The sequence below is a fragment of the Pongo abelii genome, chromosome 16 (genome assembly GCF_028885655.2).
Source record: "Pongo abelii isolate AG06213 chromosome 16, NHGRI_mPonAbe1-v2.0_pri, whole genome shotgun sequence".
Lineage (NCBI taxonomy): Eukaryota > Metazoa > Chordata > Mammalia > Primates > Hominidae > Pongo > Pongo abelii.
The window spans coordinates 25660925-25688477 of record NC_072001.2 but is presented as its reverse complement, the minus strand read 5'-3'; the positions used below and the strand labels follow the sequence as shown (position 1 = coordinate 25688477).

General features: G+C 40.5%; 1 protein-coding gene across 4 annotated transcripts in view; it reads left to right on the top strand.

Annotated features, from left to right (window-relative positions):
* GABRG3 (gamma-aminobutyric acid type A receptor subunit gamma3) overlaps nucleotides 1-27553 on the top strand; it is a 578311-nt gene that overhangs the window by 509310 nt on the left and 41448 nt on the right. For all 4 annotated transcript variants that reach the window (XM_024232594.2, XM_054531346.2, XM_063716121.1 and 1 more), the window contains one exon: nucleotides 4078-4215. In XM_024232594.2, the coding sequence (XP_024088362.1) occupies nucleotides 4078-4215 (138 nt within the window). The remainder of the gene's footprint in view (nucleotides 1-4077; nucleotides 4216-27553) is intronic.

Genomic DNA, 27553 nt, shown 5'->3' with positions numbered 1-27553 from the left:
AGCAAACTTGAAGATAGACCAATGGAGATTATCCAGTGAGTGGAACAAAATGAAAAATGAATGAAGAAAAATATACAGAAATGAATATACCTGTGCCACATCATGAAGAATGCCAACAAACACATAATGGGAATCTCAGAGGAGAAGAGAAGAGAAGCAGGGGCAAAATTACTTGAAAAAATAGTGGCCAAAAATTTGACAAAAACAATTCATTTATACATCTAAGAATGTCAACAAATCCCAACGAACTTAGTGAGATTGACATCTGTACACATCATAGTCAAGCTAACAATGTTAAAGACAAAGAGAACATTTTGAAAACAGCAAGAGAAAAGCAATATTTACTTACAGGTGAGTCACAATATGATTAGCAGCAGATTTCTAATGAGAAACCATGGAAGCCATTAAGAATATTAGATCATGCCTTCAGAGTGTTGGAAGAAATGACTGTCAAGAAATAATTATATTCCTGCAAAATTTTCCTCAAAAATGAAAGAAAAATCAAAAGACAAGTCACTTCCACACAAAAACTTGCACCTGTATGTTTGTAGCAGCTTGATTCATAATTGCCCAAATGTAGAAGCAACCAAGATGGCGTTCAGTAGGTGAATTAATAAATAAAATGTGATACATCTAGATAATGGAAATTATTCAGCACTAAAGTGAAATGAGCTATTAAGCCATGAAGCCAGGGAAAAAATTAAATGCATATTACTAATAAGCAAACCTGAAATAGCTACATACTCTATGAGTCCAATCTTAAGACAGTCTAGAAAGAAAAGGCATGGAGACAGTAAAAGGATCAGTAGTTGCTGCGGGGAAGGGTGGGAGGGAGGGATGAACAGATGGAGCACAGGGAATTTGTAAGGCAGGAAAGATACTCTGTACAATACCGCAGTAGTGGATACATGTCATTATTCATTTGTCCAAACCCATAGAACGTGCAACACCAAAAGTGAACCCTAAGGTAAACTATGGACTCTTAGTAATAACGACGTGATTAATCAGTTGTAACCAGTGTACTCTTCTGCAGCAGGATATTGACAATGGAGGAGGCTGTGCATGTGTGGGGCGGGGGCATACAGGAAATCTCTGAACTTTCCACTCTGTTTTGCTGTGAACCTAGAAGTACACTCGAAAATAAATTCTATTAAAAAGAAAAGGAGGCCGGGTACGGTGGCTCACACCTGTAATCCCACACTTTGGGAGGCCAAGGCGGGCAGATCACGAGGTCAGGAGCTCAAGACCATCCTGGCTAACATGGTGAAACCCCATCTCTACTAAAAATACAAAAGATAAAAATTAGCTGGGCGTGGTGGCAGGTGCCTGTAGTCCCAGCTACTCAAGAGGCTGAGGCAGGAGAATGGCGTGAACCCGGAGGCGGAGCTTGCAGTGAGCCGAGATCGCGCCACTGCACTCCAGCCTGGGCGACAGAGGGAGACTCCATGTCAAAAAAAAAAAAAAAAGAAAAGAAAAAAAAGGAAAAGAAAGAAAGAAAAGAAAGAAAAGGAATTCTGGAGATGGATGCTAGTGGTGGTTGCATGCCATTGTGAATGTACTTTATGCCACCAAATTGTGCCCTCAAAAATGATTCAAATCATACACTTTACATTATGTGTATATTACCACAATAAAAAAAATTCCAGTCGCTTCGAAAGAAAAGATGAACCACAGAAAGGGAGAAAATATTTTAAAACATATATCTGATAAAGGACTTGTACCCAAAATATACAAATAACTCTTAAAACTCAACAATATAAAAACAACCCAATTAAAAAATCAGCAAAAGATCTCAACAAACACCTCACCAAAGAAAACATACACATGGCCAACAAAAGCATGAGAATATGCTCAGTATTATCAGTCATTGGAGAAATACAAATCAAACAATGATGATATGCCACATCACACCTGCTACAATTGTTATCACTAAAAAGACAGAAACTAACAAGTGTTGCAGAGGATATGGAGAAATTGAAACCCTTGTACATTGCTATAGGATTTTATGTTCCAGCCACTTTGGAAGACAATCTGGCAGTTCCTCAATGTGTTAAATACAGTTACCCAGACTCAACAATTCTACTCCTAGGTGTATAACCAAGAGAACTGAAAGCATATATCAACACAAAATCCTGTATACAAATGCCCATAACAACATTCATATCGTGAAAAAATGGACTCAACCAAAAGATCTATCAACTGATGAATGGATAAACAAAATATGGTATATCTGTGCAATGAAATATTATTTGGCAATAAATGAGAATGGAGTACTGATGTGTGCTACCATAGGAGTGAACTTTGAACACATTATGCTAAGTGAAATAAACTATTTACAGAAGCTCACATATCGTATGATTCCATTTATATAAAATGTCCAGAATAGACCAAACTGTAGTGACAGACAATACATAAGTGACTGCCTAGGACTAGGTGAGATGGGTGGTGGATGTGGGGAGGAAAAGGGGTGAAAAGGGGTGTGACCACTATTTGGTCAGGTGGTTCCTTTTGGTGGTGAAAATATTCTAAAATTAGATTAGGGTGATGGTTCCACCATTCAGAGAATATGTGAAAAAACCCTGATTTGGGCACATTAAATGTGTGAATTTTATGTATGTGCATTATATCTCAAATAAAGGTGATTTAAAAATAAAGTTAAAAAGGAAGAATTGTAGCATAGAGCACCTTTTGTAATTATGGGGATAGGAAGCAATTGGGACATGGCCAATGGCCAAGGACAGTGTTTGATTCCTTCACAGAAATGCTTCAGACTGGCTCTGGGTCCCTTGAGCTTAGCATTTTCAAGTTAAGGGAGAGCATGTATCCCTGCTGTGTTGACAATAATTTCACCGGGCAACCCGCAATCCGAAAGCAGGGCATGCCTGTGCCTGTGCTTTATTTTAGTCTTTCGATGGTGGCGCCAAGCCAGCAATGTCAGGCAGAGAGGGAAAAAAATCAAGAAGGCAGATTGCCTTTAAGAATTTTGCAAACTCATTTAAATGTTTAATCAGCACATTTCAACCACTTTATTAATATGTTTGCATACATATGTGTGCACTAAGGCAGTGCTTTTAGTATTCAGCATAACTCATCAAGACGGTGCATACATTTCTTCCAGAGTCATGCCATCAGTGTCTGTATGAATCAGTGAAGGCTGAGAATGTCAATGCTGTCACGTGTTGCCAATGACACAAGGCCTAGACCCGTTCTTGAGAGTAGGGCATGCCCTGTGAGGCAGACACAGCTGCAGAGCCTGCAGATCAGGCAGTAAAAAGAGAGCAGGTGCACCAGGTCAAAGAGCTCCAGCAGAGAGGGGATGGTGTTGTCCCAAGCGTGGTTCAGAAGTGGGGAATCCAGGAGTACAGATGCAGGCAGAAAAGCAGGCATCTGGCAAATAGCCAGCTCTGGCTCAGGGAGCCAGGGAGCCCTGGTGACAATGCCCGCAGGAGCGGGACAGAGCACCTGCCTGACGTCATGATCTAGGCAGTCACCAACCTGGGTCCCAGGCAGCAGAAACACCAGGCTTACCCTTCCTGGAGTAATTAACCACATGAGAAGGGGTCCCTGAAGCAGGTCAACATTCACCTATCAAAGCTGAAGACTGATAGGAGAAAGGGTCTATCGAATCCTGGAGTGATTACCTTAGTGAGCTCCTCTTTCCTGAGATCTGGATGGACAACATTTTGGGGAAGGATGAAAGGTGTGTGGGCATGGGCCATGTAGTTAGATCTGCATGGCGAGGACTCAGAGTCTGGGAGCCATTGACAAGTACCTCCACTCCTTGAAGGCCGACGGCAGCTGCGGCTCTCCAAGGTTAAAGAAATGAAGACACCACTCCCTGTGTGCTGTCAGTGGCCAGGCCTATGCAGTGGAGCGCCTGGCCGTTCGTGAAGATCTACAGCTGGATAGGTGGCATGTAGCCATTCATTTTTCACGTTTCTGTGTCTTGGAGGAAAATTGAGAGAGCACATATGGCCTAAAAGTTTAACTCCTATTCATTGATCAGAATTATAATTTTCACTTTAATGATTTATAAATGTGTGCCTTCAAATGCTAATGTTTGCTCTGTGTTTTTAGATGGCTATCCCAAAGAAGAAATGATTTATAGATGGAGAAAAAATTCAGTGGAGGCAGCTGACCAGAAATCATGGCGGCTTTATCAGTTTGACTTCATGGGCCTCAGAAACACCACAGAAATCGTGACAACGTCTGCAGGTAGGAATTTACTGAAAGAGGCACAGCTCTCAAAAGCCAGAGAGGCCTAAGGCCATATGTAGTCATATCCTTAATGTACAAACCTTTTGGGCAACCATGATACATAAGTGATATTTGAGACAAAACAAGTGATTCAAAGTGAAACTGTGTTTTCATGTTTTAATTGGTATGGGAGAGGGATGTTAGAAATAATTCATATTTTTGAATCCAGGCTGTGTTTGCGTAATATCTATAAACCTAGCTATAAACTTAACCTAACTCACTACTGACCATATTTACATAAATCAATTTTGCTGATGGGGAGAGTTCTGCAGATTTCCACATACATAAGAAGAATCAAATATTATTGAGAATCCACACAAAAGAAGCTGGTGTGATATGTCCTTTGAGTTTCAATTCCTTTTATTTACTCTAAGTTTTATCTTTAACTTTGAGTTTGTTTTTCAATAATTGAAAATAATTACCTACCAATTTGATTTTATGAAGTGATCATTATATGCATATTCAAAATCCTGTAATTAAATAAAAAGAGTTGTTCTGCCTATGAATATATGTGAATGTGTTTTGTTTTGCTTTTTGTCTTATGTCTTACGTTGTTTTTTAGTTTGGGTATTTAATTATTCCTAGGGTCCACTATTTCACAACTGATTTTCTTTTGGTAGGGTGTGTGGTGCAGATGGGGGTAGAGTCAGCTTTTCTACTGATATTATTTGTTAGTATGAAGAATTTTTGGCTCTTAAAATTATCTAATAATTTATTTTATGGGTGACTAGATTAAGATGCCAGTTTTGAGAATTAATGGTAAATATCTTTAAAGCCCAGTCTTAATTCTTGGTACAACTGTAAAATAGTTATTGACACATCAATAAAAGTCCGAAAAAGTTACTTGATTAAGGGAGAAAAACAAAAGATTCTCTATGAGTCATTGTGGAAAATTTGAGAAATGGAATCTGTGTTTAAATATTAAACAATGACAATGTTAAATAATGGAACACCACAATTTATTTAAGTGAACTGTGGAGGCAGCGCAAAGGGAAACATTTTGGGATGCTTGCTCCCAATTAAGAGGCACCTACCTTAGTAATGTAATTCCCTGTCTTAGAGGCTGCAATGCACCAGCAGACCTTTGGGGTCTAAGGCCGCCTGAAGGGAGCCACCAAGCAGCAGGGAGGACATCTCTAGCGTTTAAATCCCAAAGGCCACTGCTTCTCCTTTCCTGGTGTTCTCAAAACAAAAGGAAATGCAAAGTTAAGCTGAACCCAAGTAACTCAGGGGATTTTGAAATTGATTGCAAGCAAATACTAGCTCAGAAAGGTGGCAAATAGAAGGAGACAACAAATTTGAGGCAACGGTCTGAACAATTCTTGTGCTAGGTGTTACTGTGGCTCTTAACGAAATTATAATCGATCTCTAAAGTCATATTTTTAATAAGTTTTACAACCATATTCAATCTTTTGTATAATTACACTTGTAAGGAAAATGTCCTTTGGATAATAAAAAAAATCCCATTTCATATGCTTGTGATGGACGCATGGTAGCTGGAGCCCACAAGCCTGAGAAGTCACGCTCTGCCTGCAGCTGGGGTGTGTTGTTGCATGTGTGCTTTTCAGGCCATATCCAGCATCAGTTCCGGTGTCAACAGTTCACTGTTTAATGAATATTCATGAAACACCATTGCTTGCTAAATGTGATTGACATTTTCACAATGTGGAGGATCACCCATGGGACTGTGTTGGCATTTTAAAGGATGCCTCTCAGATAAATGCCTTTTTATAGGCAAATGTTATTCCTTGTTTCTCAATCTCCTAACTCAACATTATGACTATGGCAGTAACACACTTACTTACATAATCCCTTTTTCCCAAGAAGACTAAAGCATTTGCAACACTGTCTACTTGGTTTTCACAAGTCGTTGTAAAGTTTGAAAAGGATGGATATGATTGTGCCAAGTTTTCAAGCTTATGTAAATAATTCTACCAGGGAACTTATCTGTGAAATGGAAACACTTTGGTAAACCTCAGAATCAGGAGAAAGATGTGAAGCCTGCAGGTGCATTGCCGAGTCCAGGCCCTGTGAGGTGGTCTGTGTCCATTATCGCCTCCCACTGTCCTCTCACTGTGGCCACTCTGGCCCCGCCATGCTTTGGGCACAGCCCTAAACAGCTGTGTTTATTTGACTGGACCTATTTCTCTCTATTGGGATAACATAAATATCAAAAATATTATTTATGACATTCTGAGACTTGGATGTAATATATTAAATATGTTTATTTAAAATGCACAAAGACTGTTCAAAAACATTAGTCACTGAGTTAGTTTCCTGGAGCTACTTTAACAGTTCTACCAACTGTGTGACTCAAACAACAGAAACAACGTGTTGTCTCTCAGTTCTGGAGGCCGGAAGTCTAAAATCAAGATGGCAGGCTTGGCATCTTCCGAGTGCCGTGAAGGAAGGATCTGCTGCAGGCCTCTCTCGTCGGCTTGCAGGTAGTATTCTCTCCATGTTCTTCTAACCTGCAGCGAATTCAAGGAAGTGAATTCTGTTCTATTGTCTTCTCCCTGGAGGTGTTGATCTCTGTGTCTGCATTTCCTCTTTCTATAGAAACACCAGTCATATTGGATTAGCCCTGCCTTCATGACCTCGACTTAACCATTTTCAAAGTCTCTATTTCCAGATAAGGTCACGTTCACAGGTACCGTGGGTTAGGAATCTAACATCTTCAGGTGAATACAATTTAACCCGTGGCAGTAACCCAGAAAGTTTAGCACTTTATGAGGAGTAGCATTTCAATTGCATTGGGAAATGAGACGTTCTCTTTGTCCCAGACACATCCTTTTTACTTGGACTTCCTAGTAAGTCCAAGTGTTTTGGACTTACTTGCAGGTGTCAGTGTTCCCCCTCCAGGTGAATATGATGATGATGATGTTTGGAAGGCATTGGGCTAGGCTAACTTAATGAGTACAGCTGGTGGATGCTATAGAAATCACTTTCAAATGGGATCACAGCTTAGTCTACTAAGACTTCTGACTGGCACAGCAGTGTGCTTTGTTACGTTACTGATGGTCTTGAACAGTCTCTCTGCAGTCTTTATGCCTTCCTCAGCTATTCTCCAAGGACAATTGCAGCTGACCTTTCCCTTGCACTAGCCAAAGGCCACCATGCATAATAAAAATCAGATACTTTTTTTTCTTTTTTTTGAGATGGAGTTTCACTCTTGCTACCCACGCTGGAGTGCAATGGCATGATCTCGACTCACTGTGACCTCCACCTCCTAGGTTCAAGCAATTCTCCTGCCTCAGCCTCTCGAGTAGCTGGGATTACAGGCTCCTGCCACCACGCCTGGCTAATTTTTTGTGTTTTTAGTAGAGACGTGGTTTCACCATGTTGGCCAGGCTGGTCGCGAACTCCTGACCTCAGGTCAGGGCCTCCCAAAGGCCTCCTGGGCCTCCCAAAGTGCTGGGATTACAGGTGTGAGCCACTGCACCCAGCAAATCAGAGACTTTTTGTTATCTCTTCTATATATCTATATCTGTCTACCAATTGCAATAAGAAGTAAACCTCCTACTTTTTTTATTCTGATAATTTAAAATATCTGTAGGCATACCATCACTAAGAATAACCTGCAGCGAATTCAAGGAAGTGTACCTTGGAATTATCGGAAACAGGCTGATGGCAAGATGTTCAGCTTCGGTTTTCATTAAATGTTATTAATTAAAAAGAAGCTAAATATATATGGATATGCATACATGTATGAGTTGATATACACACATATATTTCCTGCTCTGTCAGCTGAGAAGTCCTAGGAGCAACAACACTGCAGGAGCAATAAGTACCCTTAGTGCCCAGATCTTGGTTTCTAATATCATTCTCCAATTGTAGGAACCAGGGCTCCTTGGAGAAATGGCAGATTGTGAGGCTGCTGCAGTGAATACACAAGATGAGCCTAGAGAATCTTGCAGTTCCAGAAACCAAGACATGCTAAACACTCACCTCACACCCACCCGCCTACACACAAAATCATGGGGCTATATCAACAGATGCCAACTAAAAGATATCACAATGGTCAAAGCTAAAAATGTGAGCAGCAAGATAAATACAGTAGTATTGGATTATAACCCAAGAATAAAATAAATATCCATGAGGCCACATTGATGCAAATAAATGATTGAATAAATACATACAAACATGGGAGAACACAGACAAATCCCCCATGCAGAATTTCACATGATTCATGTGCATATTATTCCCTCAAGGAGGTAGGGCATAGCCCCCACTCTTTAATTGTGGGCTGCACCTGGTGACTTTCTTCCAAAGAGCACAGGAGGAGACAAAGGAAGGAGATGTACAGGGGATAACGTCTGGTGAACACCATTCGGCCAGGTGATTGGTGAACATGGTCAGTGATTATACATGGTGATCCTCTGTGCCCTGCATATGATGCGATGAAAATCCACCTTACGAGTCTGGAAAGAAGGTAGCTATGGAAAGTTATTCTCTTGGGTTGGCGCATCAGTGAAAGTCAATAATTAAAATACCTATGAGCCATTATCTCAGAGAGAAGGGAAGGAAAGGCAAATGGACTCTATACTCCAAACATTTTCTGAATTTCAAAACTGAAAAGAAGAAAGTGAAGAAAACAAGGAGAAAGGGTCTGAAAAGCAGACTGTATCAGGGAGGGCAAGATAAGGAAAGAGCATCACTGAGGATGCACCAGGAGGGGGCGTCACAGTGAACATGCCACTGGAGCTAGAGCCCCTGGAGTTATCCGTACAGCAAGTGCAAAATAGACTGAAAAACCTCTCAAACTACAGCTCAGCCTTCCGTCACCCCAGCCCCTGATGGCATTAAGGTGATTCGTCCCAATCTTTGGCCTAGAAAAGAGAATGATGGGCTCCCCTTGAAGGATAATAAATTTTTTTATTACGGATTTTCATGCAAAATGTGCACTGTTGCCAAATGATCAAAACCCAAAAATAACACAGGCATCTGACTTTTTTTTTTTACCAGAAATCATGGCAACCAGAAGACTATAGAATTCCAAATGTGAAAAGGAACAGAGAATTTTCTATAAAAAGGCCAATAAAAATAATGGTGAAATAATGACGTTTTCGGGCTAAAGAAAAGCAGGAAGAGAGAAAGAGATTGACTCTATGATCTCTATAGCAAGCTGCTTCTCTCCCTTGTGTAAAACCTTTATGACATTTGCAGGTTAATCCATATCTTTGCTATATCAAGGCTGCCCGTAATGCCTATTTGAACCTGAGTCCAGTTGTCTACAATAATTTGGGTAGAATGTGCAGCGTTTTTTTCTCACCCACAGCAGGTTTTGTGAGGTAGGACTGGAAATGTGAAGGCTGCTTTGCAGTGGGCATACTTACGGCAAACTGAAGGGTGCTCAGGTCAGGCTCAGAGCACGCTTAGAAGTGGCTTTGTAGTGGAAGTGATCCTAGCAAAGGCTCCCTGACGTCAGAGGAAAAGATCAAGGAAGAAGCCTGGGGTTCCAGATTAATTGCACTAGGAGCTTTCCCTCTGGTGCCTGGTTTATTATAAGACCACAGATAGGCTTCCCCAGAGACTAGTTATTATAGTCAAAACAATCAGGAGAAAGGCTGCTCTCCAATGGCTATGGCAAAAGCCACATGGCTTGATGTGGACATCTGATGTTTTTGAAGTTGATTCAGTCTTTACGTGTAGAAGCTTCTGTAAGTAATTCTCCAAACTCAAAAGAAGTATTCTATATATGAAGTTTTTGGTACTGTGTGTTTAACACTCCAGCTAATTAAAAAATGCATATATTTCCTCTGGCAGTGCCCACTGGGAGGGAGGGAGCACAGAGGGCAGGAGCTCGGGCGCTAGAGTCAGACCACACTGTGCTTGAACATATCTGCACCACTTACCTGCTATGTGACCTTGGGCAATTCCTCTGACCCATCCACACACTCCTCTCATAAGTGAGAGGGAAACTGCCTTCTCCTTTATGTGGGTATTGTGAATTTAAGTGAATGAATACATGCCAAGTACCTAATTGCAGTATATATATACAAATATTGCCTATTATTATTGACTCAATGTAGTTCCTGTGAGGGAGAATTGAGAGATTTACGCATTGTCTTTCTTTAGTAATCATCCACTAAACCAGCTGCCAGCATTTTATTCAATGAGACATGCTCCAACAGGATGCTATAGTGAGATTTATATCTTGAATGCAAATAGGAATATATGTTTAAATAGCTCTTGTAGAAGAAACTCAAAAAGTGGTTTCTTCTTGGCTTTTTGTCATATTTTTCTGAATGCAATCTGGGTAATATATCAGTCTGGGTTTGAAAGTCATAATTTTAAAAATAGCATCAGTATCTTTGTTCACAAGATTGAGTGAAAAATCTTTCAAACCCACTGTGAGTCATCCTCCATCTCTAATTCAGACAGGAAATGCGGAAAAAACCTCTTCTTGGTCTAATGAACTGCTCGTCTGCTAAGAAAATTGAAATCCTTTGATACAAATCATATCTGAATATGTCTGTTCTTTAAAAATCAGATTTAATTAATTACTCCTTCCATGGGACCTGAAGAAATTATAACATTTAATATATTATGACAGTAATATTTCTACATAAGAGAATTTTATGGTTTTTATTTGGCTCTCGCTCTATACTTTGAGCAAGGTGGGACGTGGGCCAATACCTTTATTTATAGATGAGGAACCAGTCTCAGCAAGATCTCAGGCATGGCCTTCAGCGGTCCACGCAATATGTACTGTAGCTAGCATTAGACCCTCTCATTCTGAGGCTAGTGGCTTTTTCATGATGTCAGTGCCACAAAGAGTTAATTTGACTTCCTGTATCTGACTCCTGGTTTCCAGAACATTTTATTTATGTATCCAGTGTTGGACTGTATATACCAAACAGTATATCTCCTGGTGTGGATGATATTTTATATCATCATTTTTCCGTTGTAGAATTATATTACTGCTTCCAATATTTGATCGGAAGGAAAGTCTTAAATCTGTACCATGACATAAGAGAGTAGGATGATTTAAAATTATCTATAAAAGTACATTATTGTTGAGATTTAGGGCTCTGGAAACTGTTTCTCTGGAATATCACCATGCTGAAGATGCTTAGGAACACTCATTGTTTTACATGCTTTTTTTGATGACACTACAACCCTTTAAGGTAGTTAAGCCACTATCCCATGACGCAAATGACAAACTGAATCTTAAAAGTATCTCAGTTCATGAAATGCGAGGGCGAGCCGTCCTGTAGCCTCGAGATAGCTGTGGAGCGCAGCACTCTAGAATGCGCCAGGAGAAACCTGCAACTGGATAAAAGCCAAACAGCCCTTGACGCCTGAGCTGAAGCTCCTGGAGCACTCGTTCCTGCCCACATCCTAGCAAGCGCTCATGCCACACTCCCATACCCTCCCAGCCCACCTGGATAACTTAGTAGTCCCTGGGCTTTTAAGCGTTGATGTCATTCCTCCAGGAGGCCATTTTCAGGAGCCGCTCCCACGTCCCTCAAAGGCCAAGACAGGTTGACAGCCATTTACTTCCATAATGCCCTGATTTTGCCTCATAGTGACACTTAGCACATAGCATTGTACTGTGATTGTAACCAAGGAGGACTTGGAAGACAGAGGTTGAGAATGTGATGCTGGAGCCATCCTACCTGGGTTTAAATTCCAGGCCTGCACTCATAAGATCTGTCATCTTGGATGCATTGTCTTACTTCTGAGACACAGTTTCCTCATCTGCAAAATGGGGAGGACAATTCTAGTGCCAGCCTCAGAGATAAGGACCTTGTGAGGATTAACGAGCTTCAAAGCAGACAGCAATCATTGTCTGGCATTCATTTTACACGTTTCCCAATGAATCCACCTGTTGGTATCCCAGGGAGCTAGCAAAATAATGAGCTCAAAGAAAGTATTTGAATATTTGAAAGAGAAAATGACCCTTAATTTGTTTAGCAAATGAGTCTAAAGGATAAATATATCCCTTTGCAAATATTTAGTTGTCATCTTAGAAAAATTAATACGGAAGCATTAAGGAGACATAGGAGTGAAGATATTATTTTGATATTTTAGTAGCTACACTTCACTCCTGTTTATATTAATAGTTTCATTATTTAAAATTTATCCAACAAGGGACTTAAAAAATTTTTTTTAATTTTACTTTAAGTTCTAGGATACATGTGCAGAACCTGCAGGTTTGTTACATAGGTATACAGGTGCCATGGTGGTTTGCTGCACCCATCAACCTGTCATCTACATTAGGTATTTCTCCTAATGCTTTCCTCCTCCATCCCCCCACCCTCCGACAGGCTCTGGTTGTGATGTTCCCCGCCCTGTGTCCATGTGTCCTCACTGTTCAACTCTCAACAACTTATGAGTGAGAACATGCAGTGTTTGGTTTTCTGTTCTTATGCTAGTTTGCTGAGAATGATGGTTTCCAGCTTCATCCATGTCCCTGCAAAGGATATGAACTCATCATTTTTTATGGCTGCATAGTATTCCATGGTGTATATGTGCCACATTTTCTTTATCCAGTCTATCATTGATGGGCATTTGGGTTGGTTCCAAGTCTTTGCTATTGTGAATTGTGCTGCAATAAACATACGTGTGCTTGTGTCTTTATAGTAGAATGATTTATAATCCTTTGGGTATATACCCAGTTATGGGATTGCTGGGTCAAATGGTATTTCTGGTTCTGGATCCTTGAGGAATCACCACAGTCTTCCACAATGGTTGAACTAATTTACACTCCCACCAACAGTGTAAAAGCTTTCCTATTTCTCCACATCCTCTCCAGCATCTGTTGTTTCCTGACTTTTTAATGATCACTATTCTAACTGACATGAGAGGGTATCTCATTGTGGTCTTGATTTGCATTTCTCTAATGACCAGTGATGATGAGCTTTTTCTCATGTTTGTTGGCTGCATAAATGTCTTCTTTTGAGAAGTGTCTGTTCATATCCTTCACCTACTTTTTGATGGGGTTGTTTGTTTTATTCCTGTAAATTTAAGTTCTTTGTAGATTCTGGATATTAGCCCTTTGTCAGATGGATAGATTGCAAAAATTTCCTCCCATTCTGTAGGTCGCCTGTTCATTCTGATGATAATTTCTTTTGCTGTGCAGAAGCTCTTTAGTTTAATTAGATCCCATTTGTCAATTTTGGCTTTTGTTGCCATTGCTTTTGGTGTTTTAGTCATGAAGTCTTTGCCCATGCCTATGTCCTGAATGGTAATTCTTAGGTTTCCTTCTAGGGTTTTTATGGTTTTAGGTCTTATGTTTAAGTCTTTAATGTATCTTGAGTTAATTTTTGTATAAGGTATAAGGAAGGGGTCTATTTTCAGTTTCTGCATATGGCTAGCCAGTTTTCCCAACACCATTTATGTGCTTTTCAGATAAGCCTAGTTTTGCCATATGGATACAAATATATGAACCAAAATCTTTGAAAGGGGCAGAGCAGATTGATTTTAGTTGGTTGATATTTATTTGTATAGACTCACACAGGCATGTAGCTTACCACAAATTCGTTTTCTATGAAAATACTGAGTGCTTCCAGCAGGATTCAGATTTTAAAAGTCCACACTGCTTCTGTGCAGACAAGGGATGCTGTGGACCTATTTGGAGGCTGGCTGCCTAGGTGAGGAATTGATTCCTTTGGAGTCCCCTGGGGAGTCAGGAGCTTACATAGGTGATGTCCATCCAGCTCACCTGAAGACTCTTGGCCGGACGTCCATTTTCCATCTTAATCAACATAGAATCTGAAGAAATACAGGCCTGTTTCCTGAGATAACGAAGCTTTTGCCAGCCAGGGTCAATCTCTCTTTGCCATTATTATCACAGTAGCCGTCAATTAGATAACCTGGGTGTATTTCCTCTTTGTCCAATGAAACTTTTCTTAATGGTTCTATTTCAACTGGTTGTCACTGATCAGACACTTCTGTGCAGGAAATTTTGAATGTACCCAAAATAGTTCCTTCCAGACCCCAACTTTCCCTGGACAACAGCACTGCTCTTCGGATGTTGCTTGGTTCCCATTTCGCTCTCCATAACAAATAAAGATATGTTTATCTTTTAGACTCATTTGCTAAACAACTGACAGAGACAGGAGCATGGGAATTGTGTGGCCCCACGTGTGGCCCTTGTCCTGCCGTCGCCCCCACCGCCACCCCCTCTTCACACTGCTCTTGCTCCATTTCTGTGGCCATTGAAGATGTCTGTCGTCGGAGTCATACTACATTGGACTTAGTAGTTCACCTTCTCCTTTTGATTTGCTCTAAACCAGGAGGAGACTCACTCCATTTATCAGAACACCACGCATGAGAAGAATGCAGGAATGCAGTCGTTTTGCAAGCACCTGGCCCTTGGCAGGGGTGCTCTCATGCTCTCCTTCCTCGCTGTGCTGCTGAGATGCTCATGCTGGTCTGGATGGAAGCATGCAAGCCCAGCTCCCTCAGCCCTCAGTGGCACAGCGTCAGCCCCACACTGCGGCCCCCGCCTTCAGTGGCCTCGGGGCTCCCCTTTCCAGAGGGTATCCAAACATTCATTCAGTCAACCTACTTACTCTTCCCAGGGAAGAAAAATTCATAATTCGAGAAGCCACTCAGTCAGCTATGCTAGCAGCCAAGCACCTCCCAGCCTCAGACAGGCAGCCCAGTCCAGTCCTGGCTAGGGTTTTCCTTGTAATCACAACTCAAAGTTTACATCTCTCTTCCTGTCCGTAGGGGGTTTCCTTGAGTATCACCTCATGTGTCATCATACAGAAACCAAAAAATACTACCACCTTGATTCTACAGTTAATATTTGTTTTATTACTTCCTTTAAGCTATCCATCCGTTAATCTTTGGATTTCAAACATCTGCTGATTGGCAGTAAGACCAGTATATACTTGTGTTCAGTTAGTATTTTATGGTAAAATTTAAGTATAAGGACAATAAAATGTAAAAATTATATGTCCATGTAATGCTTAAATGTCTATTCCTCAAAGAAGTAATTACCAGTAAAAAAGTGTGATCAGAACAAAAAACAGACAAACAAAAAAGAGTCTGAGGAAAAGCCTCACTGAAGTAAGAATTACAAGGACATTGAAAGTCACCTCTGTTACTCCCTGTAGTCATACTTCAAATATGTGGGCTATTTAGGCAGTTTGCATAGCTCTAAATTTTCTTCTTATTACCCCGTATGCCCAATGCTACTGTTATTTACAGAATTTATTTTTTAGTCATATCCCATATGACTTGTGTAATTTTATTTATCAAAGCCTTGTTATCAAACCATGTTGGGGTAATTTATTGGTCTTTTATACCAAAAGCCTTTGTTTTATCAATACAAAACAAAAAGCTGTAGAGGTTTGGAGTTTATCCAGAATTGCACGGCATTGTGATTAGCCCATTTGTCAGGACTAATTATGCTCAACTTAGAACAAAGTCTCTTTTTAAAAAGTAGCTAGCCAGCCCCCAATTCTAATGAGGACTTAGAGCCACAGACTTGGCTTGGAATTCATCACAGCTCCCTGAGTATGTGTCAAGTAGAAAGAGAAGGCACATTCCAACTGCTCTTTATTTCTTCTGTAATAAAGTCACAGATAAAAGGAGCATAAAAAGCATGCTTTGGTCTTGGTTTAAGTCTCACTTCAAAAGAATCTGAAGATGATGCGAAGTTAATGCGCTGCTCCCAGGACATCATAAGATGGCTAGGCATGCAGCCCAGGGTGACTGCAGCAGCTGCCAGCCCTGGCTGTGGGATCCGGGGCAAGTCTAAGGAGAGAGAGAATTGAGCCTGGAAGCCCTGTCCCAGCCTCTGCCTAGCACAGGGCTTCTTTTTCTTTCTGCCATTTTAACTAAGCTGGAGGCCCCAGTGTATTCTAGGGAATCAATCTTCAAAATAACTGCTGATTCCATGCAGTGATATTGTTTGTTTCATAAGTAGATTGCTTTTATAAAGTAGAACATCTATTTGTTCAAGACATATATTCATGTTGTTCTTTGTGTTGATGAGGGAACCACTGACTGACATCTGTGCACTCACTTTGTGCATGTAAAGGCTGGCCTTAGGCCCTGCACTTCCTGGTTAACTTGTCTGCCATCTATGAGATTCTGTGTCTTCAGTTCACAAGCTGTTCAACAATTTGTATTGAATAAGAAGACTAAGAAAGATTTAGTCATTTTGAAAAAGAAAATGCTCACAATATAATGTTAGGTAAAAATAGCTGTATAAAATCTTCTGTATTGTTTTATGTGTTTGTATTGGGGTGTGGATATGCACCAAAATAAAAAATACCCTTGAGACAAAATTGTAGTGGTGGCTTTTCTCTCATATCTCCATAATGCTTTTCTTCTTAAATTATTGATGCATATTCCAAATGATTTAAAATTTTGCTTTAAAAAATCTTTAAAATCACAGAGAAATACGTAGAAGAAAACAACAAATCTCCACCTCCACCCGTCTTTGTTAATATCTTGGTACATATGTTTCCAGAGTTTTGTTTTAACATGAGACATACTCTTTTTCATACAATAGACTTGATTTCATATTTTTAAAAAACCTCAAAAGTGGGGAAAAGTATAAACATGAGAATTTTTTTTAAAAAAAACTTAAATTCTATCTCCTAGTAAAAATCACAGCTAATATCAGGTAGATGTCTTTTAAAAATCACAGCTAATATCAGGTAGATGTCTTTCAAAACAATCTTCAGTGAATTCACACAGACAGATTCATAGACCAATATGCAGACAGAAAATGTAGCAATGTTTGATAACAAGTTTGTACGATTGATGCTATTTTAAAAAGTAAATGGAATTTTTCTGGATTCTATTAGAATAAAAAAAGAAATAGAGGAATTAAAACTCCAAACAAGTGGGTTTTTTATCAACAAATATATTATTTTCTGAAAGATTGCTCTGAAGTTAAGAAAAACAATTTTAAAGATTCAGAGATAGAAGTATATTATTATCTGAAAGATTGCTCTGAAGTTAAAAACATTTTTAAAAGATTCAGAGATAATTATTAGCTATATTCTTCAATTTTAGACAGAATCAATAGTCTCAACACTATGAAAAATGAAGTAACGCCAATACCTACCAGCCAGAGATTAAGAACACACTGACAGTTGATTGATTGGGATGATTACTTGTTGCGGTGAAACAACACATATCATGGGGAACCATGGGGTACCTCAGTAAGAGGGAAATAAAGGAATTATTGTAGGTCTTAGGTGTTTGGATGGAAGGTTTGAGGGACTAAGGCTTGGCTCTCGATTGGATTTTATCAGGAAGCCATGGTTATTCTGGTTTTATAAAAGAATGGATGTTGAATTTTGTCTACTTTTTCTTTATCATTTGATGTGATCATATGATTTTTTTCTTCGTTAATATTGTGGGTTGCATTGATAGATTTTCAAATATTGAACCAACCTCAAATCCCTGGAATAAATCTCATTTGGTCATTGTAAATAATTATGTCTATAAATTACTGAGGGTATAACTACTCTCATAAATATTAATGCAAAATTCTTAACAAAATATTAATATTGTTAATATTATTAACAATACAACATTAATATTATCAATTCAATATTAATATTGTGTCAATTTGATGATATTTGTTAATTTTTTTTGAGAGTTTTAAAATAATATTTACGAGAGTAATTCTGGCCTCATAAAATGAAGAGAGAAGTATTCCCTCCTCTCATATGTCCTGGAAGAGTTTGGTAGAATTGGTGTTAATTCTTCTTTAAACATTTGGTAGGATTCTCTAGGAAATAATCTGGGACTGAAGATTTTTTGTCGGGAATGTTAAAATTATGAATTCACTTTACTTAATGATTATAAGACTATCCAAATGCCTTGTTTTATATTAAGTGAACTAGGGCAGTTTGTCCTTTCCTATAAATTGGTTTATTTCATCTAAGTTACCACATTTATGTTTGAGAAGTTGTTATACTATTCCCTGATTATCCCTCTGATGTCCTTACAAGATCTGTAGTTTTCTGTTTTATTTCCAATATTGGTAATTTGCTATTATCTTTTTTGGGGGGCCAGTTCTCCTGGTGGTTTGTTAATCTTATTGATAGTTTGGAGAATCATCTCTTTGTTTCTTGTTTTTCTTCTATATCATTCTGAGTCATCAATTCCATTAATTTCTGTTCTTTATTGTTTCCCTTATTCTACTTGATTTGGGTTTATTTTGTTCTTGTTTTTCTGGTTTCTAAAAGTGGGAGTTTAGATTATTGATTTCAGACTTTTCCTCTTTCCTGAAGTGTACATTTAGTGCTATAAAACTCTCATTAAGCACTACTTTAGCTGTATCCCACACAGTTTGATGTCTTTTATTTCACACTCTACTAGTATGGACATTTTATCAGTTTAATTGTAGTGTAGAAGCCACATCTCATTTTACATCTTCTATAGCCACTAAACAGTAATTCCTCCTCCCCCCAACCCATGGGAACCACCTTACTACCTTCTCTTTCTATGACTTTGACTACTTTAGATACTTCATATAAGTGGCATCATACAGTATTTGTCCCTTTGTGGCTGGCTTATTTCACTTAGCATAACGTTCTGGAGGTTCATCCATGTTGTAGCCATGTGACAGGATTTTCTTCTTTTCTAAGGTTGCATAATATTCCATTGTAAGTGTGTGCCGTATTTTTAAAATTCATTCATGCTTTGATGGATATTTGAGATGATTCCACCTCTTGGCTATTGTGAATGATATTGTTGTGAACATGGGTATGTAAATATCTCTTTGAGATCCTGATTTGAGTTCTCTTGGATACACATACATTTAGAACCACATTGAACAGTTTTATAATATTTGCTTCAACTATCAACATAAATTAGAAGACTCAAGACAAGGAAAGTCTGTTGTATAATTCTTTCCACTGATCTCCTCTGTGTTCTGAGGAGAACACAATTCATGTTCAATTCATCCATTGAATTTTTAATTTTGTTTATCGTACATTTCAATTTTAAAATTTCCTTTGATTATTTTTGTGTCTCCTATACCTTTGCTGAGACTCTCTATTTGTTTCCAAAGTGTTTGTAATCACTTGTGAAAGCATTTTTTGATGGTGACTTTAAAAATTCATGTAAAATTCCTCACATCTTTATCACCCTGGTGCTGGCATCTGTTGATTGTCCCTTTCTTGTTCTCTGTGTAGCAAACTGTTTTTTATTGAAAGCTGGACATTTTGGATGTTTAACTATTAGGATCTGAATCTTTCTAAAATGTTGTATGAAGCCTCTTCTGACACTGCTCTAGTGAGGAGGAGAGGGACATTGTCTCCTTACTTGCAGGTGGGGATAGAAGTCCAGGTTACCTACTTGGCCTTCAGCGATACTCCATGGGTCAGGTGGTCCTTGATCTTTCTGGGCAGAGGTAGGAATTTGATTTCTGCACTAGGCCTCTGCTGATGCCACTCTGGCTTGGAGGGATTTGGATCTGACACTGTGCCAGAAGCGCTCATGGCCATCTGGCAGGTATGGAAGTCTTGGGTCCTCTCTTGACCTTCTCTCATGCTGCCCTAGTGGAGGAGTTGGAGGATGACATTACAACAGAACAGTGGGCAAGCCTAGCTTCCTTATTTGGCCTTGGCAGGAGTGAGTGAGGCTGAGGCCACAGGCTTTTTCTGGGATGTGTGGCTGGAATCAGGTGGTTATTGTCTAAAGTGTTCTGTTGTGTGAGGCTGCCACTTTCTTGTGTCTTTACCTAGAGAGAATCAGCCTTTGTTGGGCATTGTTTTTTGGTCTGTACTTGATGGTGCTTCCAGGTTGCTGGCTTTTTCAGCCCTATTCTGGGTTATTTGATGCAAAAAGACAACCCAGGGAAATAATCTTCAGGTCTTTCCTCAGGTCCCAAAGTCCCTAGCTGGTCTTCTCCACATTTCAAAGCATTATGATTATTTCATATAAGTATGTAAGTTTATTAGTTTTATTTAGCTTAGTGGATAGGGTAAAGTATGTAGACTTCATCTTCTCAGAAGCGAATGTCCAAAAAAGAAGTAATTGTATGCTTGGGTATCATAATAAATCATATCTAAAAGGGAAGACGAGGCCAAGGCTGAGTCTGTAATCAGTAGAGGAGCAGCAGCCACTCACATAGGCAGGATGTAGAAAAATGTTTGGTGATTCTTGTGGCTTAGACAATGTTTATGCTTTGTCTCTGTTTAGATAAAGTGGTCTTCTTTTGGTCTCGATATATCAGGGTCACAAAATATCCTTGTCTGATGATGATGTTCTGTGAAAATTTTGTGCTCAAAAGGAAAACACCAAGTCTATCTATGAGTGCCAGGCCGGGTCTCAGCAGCACCAAGCCCTGGCCCATTGCACCAGTCCAGAGCCCAGATGCAGGAGGCTGCTGTCCTCTTTCCCACAGACGTGATCACTCTCAGATTTCCTCTCATCAATATCCCCCTCATGGCTAGTTAGTGCTTACATTGTTAGTTTTTCATTGTTAGGTTCTATAAATGCCAAGTTATCTTTTAAAATTCTGTTTTCCAAGGTTGTTTTGCACTGGTTTATATTTAAGTGAATTCAGTGATTACTGTGCTTCCTGATATAATACTTCCTTCCTCTCTGAGTTCTTAACTTGGGTGGGATTTATTTTTAAGTAATTTCTCTTACGAAAGACTCACGGGTGCTGTATTCCAGAATTTGTTTCCTTTTGAGAATGTCTGCCCATGTATTGATTCTTTAATTATACCTTGACTGAGTCACAGTGTCTTTCCCGCAATATCTTACAGACATTGTTCTAGTGTCTTCAGGTCTTGATTATCGTTTTGGAGAACTTGGAGGCCAAACTCATGCTTTCGCCTTGGAAAAAATTTGCCTTATTTTACTGAATGCCTAAATTTTTCTTTATTCTTAAATGAGAAAATTTTATTTTAAAAAAGTTTAAATGTGAAAATGATTCGGAGTTCAGAAAAGTATGTATTATTTTAATTGGCAGACTTGGTGTTCCTATTTCTTTGATTAAGGTAGAGTTTTATGTATGATATTTTTTGATACGTTGTGTGTTTCATATGAGTGTTTCCTACCCTATGAACACCAGGTAATTTAGATTGGATTGCCTTTCTGGCTTTCATATTTTTGTCTTACTTCTAATGGCTTCAATTCCATTTTCCCCTGTGTGTGCTACATTCACCATGATTTCTTCCAGGTCCATCATTGAAACTTCACCATTGTTTTTTCATTCCTCAATGTTTCTGACAAAGGTAATCATCTGCAACAGGTTTTTGATTCTAAGTGTGTTTACTTAGGTCTGCAATCAGGATATCCTGTTTGTCTCATTCTGTTGTTTCATTATCTCATTTTAAATTATTTTTATAAATTATTCATTTCTTTTCTTATGCTACTGTGTGAATAAACTCAGGGAAAGTCACTTTCCTTTTCTCTGAGTTGTGTTTTCTTAGGATTTATGTCTTGATTTGTCATATATGTGATATGCCTATCCATGTTCCCTTCCTTCTGTTTCTTTCCTTCTCCCTCTTTCTTTCCTTCCTTCCCTCCACCACCTGGCATGGAGTGTCTGTTCCTTTCTTCCCTCAGACTGTGAGACTAGTGTTTGCTGCTTTTACACTACACTTTGCATTTCCATAGCTAGTCTGGCTTCTCGGGAGAAGGCTGGGAACTCTCCTCTCTGATTCTAAATTATTTGTTTCTTTCTGATTTTAAAGCTTTGTGATTGATAAAAACATTTGTCTTTATTTTCTTCTGCATAAAATTTTCTCCTTTACTTCTTTGGTCATTGTGTGTGATGTCCAACTCCAATTCCATTAGATGTGGGTTCATCTTTTTTTTTAATTAATTAATTTATTTTTTCAGACAAAAGTTCCACTCTGTCTCCCAGGCTGGAGTGCAGTGGCGTGATGTCGGCTCACTGCAACCTCCACCTCCCAGGTTCAAGCGATTTTCCCGCCCCAGCCTCCCGAGTAGCTGGGACTACAGGTGCGCACCACCGTGCCCGGCTAATTTTTTGTGTTTTTAGTAGAGACAGGGTTTCACCGTGAGGCCAGCCTATTTGAGGCCAGGCTGGTCTCAAACTCCTGACCTCAGGTAATCCACCACCTCAGCCTCCCAAAGTGCTGGGATTACAGGTGTGAGCCACCACGCCTGGCCAGATGTGGTTTCATCTTTGACTCCAACTTCCTGGAAATCTGAATCATAAGTCTTATCAGAAAGATGGCAGCTTTACAGTTTTCACAGTGATCACTGTGACTGTCCGCCACTCTGTCTGGAAGGCTTGTCTCTGACTCCCACGACAAGCATCACGTTTTCCGTGATGTGGCTGCACTTAGTCCAGCCTTTGGTTGTAATTTGGGAAGAAGATATCTGCTCATCAGTACTTTCTCATGGAGCAGACCTCGTCAGTTGCAGTGGTGCTAAGGGCGGTGTTTTCAGCATCCCAAGATAACCAACCTCATATGCCTTGGGGTATACATTTGTCATATTTATAATTACAAATTAAAACAGTTCTTAGAATGTTCAGGATTTAATTTGATACAAAGATATAAGACTAATTCTAGGATATTGAAAACCCAGATCAATGAAGTGGTTCTTTGTTCTTATTCTAAGCACTAATCCATCTCAGACAAAAAATTCCCCAGAAGGAGTCTCAGGAAACAAAACGCAGTGCATGGGGAGATTGGCCTCCTGACGCCCTCCTGTCCATTCAGATCTCCCATTATTGAAACAATAGCACCACATAGCAAGACAAATCACTAACTATAAATGATGCAGTCCCTGGCAAGAGGACACGCAATTAAAAAAAAGTCCAGCCCCAGTATGAGGATTAGGCTTGCATTTGTTTTTGACAGCCAACTCCCTTCTGATATAAAGCTATTGTTCTTGTTCTAATGGAAATGTTTATGTCGGAATTAAGAGGCAGTACAGTTCTGAGAATATTTGATAAGCCGTAAGCATGAGCATCAATGAAGCTTGTAGCTCTTATTGAAGGAATTCGATACAAATCATAAATTTCACTCACCTCATTCTGAAAAGCCTGAAAAGTGTCACACAATGTCTACAACTTCAGCACATTTTAAAAACAAAGCTAACACGTGCTGATACTTCCCATGGCTTAGGCCCTGTTCTGGGTGCTTTACGTTTATGCTTTCTTCTCAAAAACAGTAAGAGACATGGACACTATTATTATTCCCCTTTCACTGATGAGGAAAGTGGAAGAGAAATTGGACACAGCCAAAATCCAGGCAGTGCAGTCCCTATGGCTGTGTGTCTAAGTATCGTGCTAGACTTATTCTGCTTCACATAATATGAGTTTTGATGATGGGTGACCAAACACACAGGCAATTCTGATAGGCACAGAGAACAACACAGTTGCATTTGAATCTGCAAGGCACATCAGAAAGTCAGCAGGTGCCGAGAATATGCGAAAGGGTGAGAAAGGCAGGGAGACCCGAGTCCACAGCAGTTCCTACTTAGGTCATGTCTCCTTTAACCTACTTATCCATGTGGCTGCCAACTGAAGCAGGGATCCAGCATTCCATTCATTTATGCCTGACATTGCATAATCATCTGGTATAGGTAATGTCTCTTGCTAGGCACTGACAATGAATCAGTGAGTGAAGGAAACATACGCCCAGCTCTCACTGTCGAGAGGATGAACATTAATCGAACAGTGTCACAGATAGGTACAAAGTCACAATTGTGATGAGCCGAGGAAAGCCCACAGGCAGAATTCTCCATAAGCGGATGTGGATAGGGGAGCCTGAGCTCACCCCAGGAGTCAAGAAAGAGACCTTGAAACCGAGACCCAAAGGATGGGAGGAGCTTCAGGCAGAATCCTCCATAAGCGGATGTGGATAGGGGAGCCTGAGCTCACCCCAGGAGTCAAGAAAGAGACCTTGAAACCGAGACCCAAAGGATGGGAGGCGCTTGCCAGGCAAAGGCTGCCTCGGACCTGGTGGAACAGGTGACTCCGGGCGGCTGGGCTGCTTGAGAGCCAAGTCCCCTGGCAGAGGATGCACAGTGTGTCCCTGCTGCAAAAAGAGGGTCAGTGTCTGGGACACACAGAGCAAGGAGGCATGGAAGAGCAGCACTCAGAGAAGCAAGCTCATTTCTCTCTGCGTGAGGAGTGGACCTTACGTATCAGCTGATTTGAGCTGGGCAGAGAGTGACCAGGAAATGAGCACGAGGGAACTGAATGCAGGGAATTCAAGGCTGAACTGAAGGGCAGGGAAGACAAACGGGATAGTGAGATACCCCAGAGATGATAAAGGATGGAAGCACCCTCATGCGCAGCCTGGTAGGACAGAGGCAGCAGGCACTGTTGCTAGAGGCCCGGTTCACAGCAACTCCCAGAAGCCAAGACAGCACCCGACACACAGCCCGAGGCAGAAGGGGAGGAGAACCGCCCTGACTTCCTCCTGCTCCACGCTGTCAGCTACGTTTTCCCACCGCGACTTCCCTTAGCCATGCACTGGGGAGCTGCAGAAACAGCCGCACCTGTCAACCTTCGAAAGGTACAGAGTGGTGCAAGAGAGAGGTGAGGAATGGATCTGTGGGCAAAGGCCCAGCACCAGCCAGACGTTACGTAAACGTGCTAAATAAAGCAGGCCCTTATATTCCCAGCCCCTAAGACGCCTTTCCTGTTGGGATCTTCCCTAAGCCCCACCTGCTAATTTAGTCCTAAAAATGTATCCAGCCTACTCCATGTTCTCATTTATTTTTATTTTAGGATACATTCCCCTGTTGTATCAGTTAAGTGAGTGCAAACTTTGCAGTGTTCAGTACCACAGTCTGATCATCTGCATTTATCATATCACTAAGTTTCTAATATTTTTAGTGACCTGCAGGTGTAATTTGTATTTTCTGTTTAAAAAAAAAAAAATTAACCCAGGAATCTTATATAAGGGAGAATGGAAAGGTAAAAGATGACCTTAGATTTAGACTGGGGAGGCTGTCTGAGAAAAATAAGAAGTAATGTATGTTTCTTTTCTTTTTTTTCTTTTTTTTTTTTTTTTGAGATGGAGTCTCACTCTGTCCCCAGGCTGGAGTGCAGTGGCACGATCTCGGCTCATTGCAAGCTCCACCTCCTGGGTTCACACCATTCTCCTGCCTCAGCCTCCCGAGTAGCTGGGACTACAGGCTCCCACCACCACGTCCAGCTAATTTTTTGTATTTTTAGTAGAGACGGGGTTTCACCGTGTTAACCAGGATGGTCTCAATCTCCTGACCTCATGATCTGCCCGCCTTGGCCTCCCAAAGTGCTAGGATTACAGGCATGAGCCACCGTGCCCGGTCAAAGTAATGTATGTTTCTAAATGTTGAAATGGGTGGTAGAAGCAGATTAACACCTTTGTCCCTGAAGAGCACAGACATCAACCACAGTGATGTAACCAGAACAGACTCTTTTCTAAGCAAGCTCTACAAGTCTTCCTGGAATATTCCCTGCAGATAGTTATGGGACGTAACGAGCATCAGACTAGTCCTCGAGGCTGCCTTTTAGAGCCTCAATGTCAGTCACCTCAGAGACGTTTTAAACCCTTCTCCCGGATATAATGAGTTCCATTCCAAGTGAGGCTCATTCTCCTGCAATCTACTGTATTTAAGTCAGGCCTCCTAACTGACAGCTCATCTCTCACTCTTGAGTTGAATGGATTCCATCACCCGTGAAAAATCCCGAAGCCTTAGGACACACGATCTGAGCAGATTTATACAAAGGAAAATATGCTTATGAAACATCTCATCCTGGCTCTCCTCGTCTTCTGCATCCTTCAGGTATTTATAGCTGAGTCCTAGTTCTGTCTCGTTTGGTTGTGTGCAAGCACCTTTGAACACTTAGGGATGAGAAACGATGAGTTTTCATTTCAGGTACACCTCTGATTTGTTATACTGGAATCACCTACAAGCAGGAGAAGAGTGTGGGATGCGATATTGAGACAATGACAGGTTTTAGGGGACAGCACTTGCTTCCTTCCCCATGAGTCTTGCACACCCATGTTGAAGCATTCTCAAACATTGGCTATCAGAGATCTCAACCCATAGGGTCCAAGTCACAAGGTGAGTCCTCCTAGGACCAAAGCCACAATCACGAGCATCAGAACACTCTAAAAGTAAGGCCAAGCTCAAGGTAGGAGAGTGTGTAATGTGTAGACAATAAAAAATAGATGGCTTAGGTCAAAGAAGCTAATCAAATTTAACATGAAGTCTAAATTACAACCATGGATCATGTTAACTAAGTTTATTTTCATTCAGTGTTTATATTCAATATCATTTTTATTCAATGAATAATACTTTGTAGCTTATATTTTGATTTATTGTTTGATCCATAGGCTGTTTAATGATTTTATTTAAAAATGATTTTATATTGAAATTTAGTTGTAAGAAAAAATACTGAGATCCCATGCACCCTTTATTCAGTTGCCCCAGTGGTAATTGTAGCTGGAAAAGCACACACTCGAAGTGCTTTATTCTATTCTCTCACTCAACAGCAACAATCAATACAGATTTCTGTGACCAAATGTGTGGCTTTTTTCCCCACATCTGAAGTGTGCAATCAATTCTGCAGGGGACACCAGCTGGGTGTCCTCCTATTCAATTCTAACACTCTCCACCTGGAGATAGCATCAAATCCTAAAGGTTGAGGGCTCAGTCCTTAAAACCACCCCACACTTAAGACACCAGTCGCAAGTCCAGGCCTCCAGAGCTTCTGACCAATGGGCTTCAAGTTGGGGTTCTCACAACCCCCTCTTTGGGTTTGATCAATTTTCTGGAATGGCTCACAGAACTCAGGGAAATACTTATTTTAGATTACTAATTTATTACAAAGGATATTTCACAGGATGCAAATAACCAGGCTGATGAAGAGATACATAGGACGAGGTCTGGAAGGGTCTCAGGGCAGGAGCTTCCCTCCCCATGGAGTTGGGGTGTGCCACCTGCATCCGCACGTGGGTGAGTTCTCGTTCCCGTTCCCGTCAGCCTCCACATGTTCGGCCATCTGGAAGTGCTCAGAACCCTGTCCTTTGGGGCCTCTTACAGCGACTTTATTACATAGGCATGGCTGGTTAAACCGATGGCCATTGGTGATCAACTTAACTTTCAGCTTTCTCCTCTCCCTAGAGGTTGGAGAGTGAGGCTGAAAGTCCCAGCCTTCTAATCCTGCCTTGGTCTTTCAAGTGACCAGCTCCATCCTGAAGGTACCTAGAGGCTGCCAGCCATCAGTCAATTATTAGCACACAAAACAGGCATCACCTGGGAGATGCCAAGGATTTTTGGAGTTGCATGACAGAAAACGGGGATGAAGCCAAATATATATTTCACAATGTTATAGTAATGCTTTGGGGAAAAAGGGACCACCACAACCATAATACAG